The 3,715-nt window shown below is 33.2% G+C and overlaps 1 protein-coding gene across 1 annotated transcript in view; it reads right to left on the bottom strand.

Annotated features, from left to right (window-relative positions):
- The window catches only part of LOC100168975 (succinate--hydroxymethylglutarate CoA-transferase), a 16,309-nt gene extending 13,068 nt beyond the window's left edge, over nt 1-3,241 (bottom strand). The window contains exon 1 of the mRNA XM_029486711.1: nt 2,597-3,241. Coding sequence (XP_029342571.1) covers nt 2,597-3,072 — 476 coding nt within the window. The 5' untranslated portion in view covers nt 3,073-3,241. The remainder of the gene's footprint in view (nt 1-2,596) is intronic.
- Between the last annotated feature and the right edge of the window lie 474 nt (nt 3,242-3,715).

Genomic DNA, 3,715 nt, shown 5'->3' with positions numbered 1-3,715 from the left:
TTATTTTTTTAAATGTGTATTTATGCTTTCCATGAAACAAGTAAATAATTATGCTATATTATAATATAGTTTACCTGCAAATAATTTTGGATCAAAACTACAGTTAATAATGACACTTGATTTGATTAAAAAAGGGAAACGTCCAAAGTCCAAATATCTAATTTGTCATGTCACAAGATTAATAATTATTAAGTAAAATGCTGGATTCAAATTGTATTAGTCAAGCTCTAATCCCGAGTAGGTAGAACGTTTTAATTCCTTGTTTGACAGAATATGCAATCATTTATTATTATTATATTATTCTATACAAATATTTATCATTTGACTTACTTTTATGAAATGAAATTATTTACTAAAAAATTCAACTCAACATAACCTTGAGTTGGTACATTTCAATAATAATTGCTGTAAGTTATTAGAATGATATTTTTTTTTTTATTATTATTAATTTTTTTTATTGAAAAAATAATATAATAATATACCTTGTGTTCAAAAAGTTTGGAAACTCTTTAATTACCGTTTGTATATTTTAATACCTACCTACAATCTACATAGAGCAATAACAAATTGACACTGCTGTATTTTTATTAGGTAAAATATTTAATCACCTAATGTTCTCATTAATATTAATCATACTTATCATATTATCATTGATCACTCCTTTTCCAAAATTTTTGAACACGCCTTACATAATAGGTAAGTATAATATCCACTAAAGGTTATCAATTAATTCCTTGCTTCAGAAACGGTATCGTGGAGTCAATTTTATCGTTATTTTGTAATTCATAGCATTTTTTTGTTGACCAAAACTTAAAACGAAAAAACTTTAATGTATGTCATATTTTTTAAAATAATCGGAGATAGTCAATTTGTAGTTTATTTATGTAAATATGATTAACTACTTTAATTGCTAATTATTAATATCCATTAAATATTGGAATAGCAGTGTATTGTTTTTTTTAATTATAGCTAGAGGTGGTTAGAGTTGCTACTAGGTATGTTAGGACATGTGCGAGGACAATAAATACGACGAGACACTTTGTATTAATAATACTGTTACATCTTTATTAAACTATAAACATGAATGTGAAAGTGTTATTGAATTATTCCTATTGTGTAAAAACTTATGAAAGTACACACTTAAAATATTATTAACATTAGTGTATTTCATTTAATATGATATTAATATATCTATATGATTTTTACACTCTTAAAAAACGTTGCAATAATCACTCGACTATAAATCTTGTAAAATGTAAAAATAGACATAATGTTATGATAAATATGAAATAAACAACAACAAAAACCTTCAGAGAAGAAAAATATTCATCGTAAATTATCACATTAAAAAAAAGATTCAAGTCTAAAAAAAGTTATAAAAACATAACATGTTTTTAATATTTAGCCTAAAAATATAAAATTTCACCGAAAAAGTATTTTTGTTTATTTATTACAACAAAATAAAATGTATTTATTTAAAAATGATGGAAAACATACATTTTCTAGAATTATTATTGTATATAGTTTAATTATAACAAATCAATCATTTCTCCGGCTTATTTCCGTAATTTGTTAGCACTTTTTTCCTTAATATTAGGATAATTTCTATTCCAGATCAGAAACTAAACATGTCTTAAGTCTATAATAAAGTACCAACAAAATAAATTGTTCAATCATTAAAAAGAACCACCTGCGTACAACTTTAAGAGCAAATCCTTCTATTGGGATAACTTCTGTGATTAGAAAAAACAATTACATACACAATACTAAACAATACACTCATCAATTTAAACCCAATTCAATTCTTCACTCAGAATTTTTGAATACTTTTTTTAATATTGGACACTAAATGCTTCCTGATATTTTTGGGTTGCACACATTATTTTAGCAATAAGAACTAATTGTGTTGCAGGGAAAAAACGCTTAAGTGTTTAGAAAAAAATGCAAATTTCGTTAGAAGAATATTCTGAGTGCATTTGTGGTAGTAAATGCGCAACAGCTACTCCGGCACAAATACAGAATTTATTGTAGGTATTGATTAATAATATTAGGTATATGTTCATATTTTTTACTAAGACAGTGAATTTTTCAATAATATTATATTTATAATAGTGAATTTTATTCAGCTTTTACAAAAAAAAATATTGTGCGTTCTAATTTCGATATGTAGGTATACAGATTATATATATTATTCCTAGGCAGTATTTGTGGGTAAAATCTCAAAATCAAGCAACGATTTTTTGTTTGTTATTTTGAAAAAAAATATTGGTAAGTTATTAAACATTTTTGTTGGTACGTTTCGTTTATTTTAGGCTCTATTACTCCCGAGCCCTAATATTCGTAGCCAATACAAACGGAAAAATGTACACTTATTTCACCCGTTCGTACTGGCCAACCATTACGATATAATATAATGCATTTAGTAATACAGGGCCGCAGCAGAGTTACTTCGGACGAGCAGAAACGCGTTAAGCGCATATACGTCGACGATGTCGTTTGCGGGGGGCACGCGGCCCAAGACTCGCGTTTTTTATTTCGTTCCCCTCCCTTGCGCGTCTCCCAGCGGCGCCTGTCAGTCTGCAGCGCAGTCTCTCACCTGTCCAACGTGCCAGGTATGTAGTTCTCGATGAGCACGTGCGACCGCTCGACCAACTTGCGGATGATCGCCCGGCCATCCGGCTGCTGGAAGTCCACGCACACGCTCCGCTTGTTCCGGTTCAGTGACACGAAGTACAGGCTCAAACGGCTCTCGCCGCTCCCGCCGTCGCCGCGGACGTCCACGAACGGCGGCCCGTACCGGCGGCTGTCGTCGCCGACCACCGGTCTCTCGACTTTGATCACGTCCGCGCCCATGTCGGCCAGCACCATCGCGCAGTAGGGACCCGCGGCCACCCGGCTCATGTCCACCACCCGGACGCCGTCCAGTGGTCTCGGGCCGAAGCCGCCACCGTTGCCCGTAGACTTCGCTCGGCGGGCCGTCGCTGCCGCGAGAACCGATCGGCGAAACATAATAATATTTAGGTGGTAGCGACTAGCGAGCGATCGAACACCCACGACGGATCTGTGCAGCATTATTATTGTTGTTGTTGTTGCTTTATATAATATGCGATCTTGTACAGTATCCCATCGGCCGTCGGCGTTTATCGTTGCACTCGATCGAACACGCGGCTCGCACTCGTGTCATAAAATATATGACACTACCGTACGCCTGTCGGACTAATACTGTAGTTGCGATTATTAATTTTTATCAATCCGTTCGATTTCCATATCGAACCCGAATTCATCACTAGACGTCGCAGTGGTACCATCACACGGAACGCTATTATATACTTTTTTCATATTATAATAGGTACTTATACAGGTTGTTTCAAAAGTATTAAACATTTTCATCCTATTTCAAAAATTTGTATTTATTTAAAAAATTATAATAGATACAAGGTTGGGAAGAAGTAATAATATTATTCTTAAATTTTACAGTTTTAACACAGGGCATAAGGTATCCTATAGGTTTATTTGACCATCCCAACACTATAACTGTCAGCATCTCGTTAATCATAATACAAACGCCCAAAATACACGTTTAAAAGAAAACACAGTATCGTTGTATATAAATATATAATACGTCTCGTTTATGGTCACTGAACAATATCAGTTCGCAATCGGATGAAGATTTTTGAACCATCCTGTATACAATCATATACGATAAACCTACCTA

The sequence above is a fragment of the Acyrthosiphon pisum genome, chromosome A1 (assembly GCF_005508785.2).
Source record: "Acyrthosiphon pisum isolate AL4f chromosome A1, pea_aphid_22Mar2018_4r6ur, whole genome shotgun sequence".
NCBI lineage: Eukaryota > Metazoa > Arthropoda > Insecta > Hemiptera > Aphididae > Acyrthosiphon > Acyrthosiphon pisum.
Note: the sequence above shows the minus strand (reverse complement) of the source record. Positions and strands in the feature narration are given on the sequence as shown.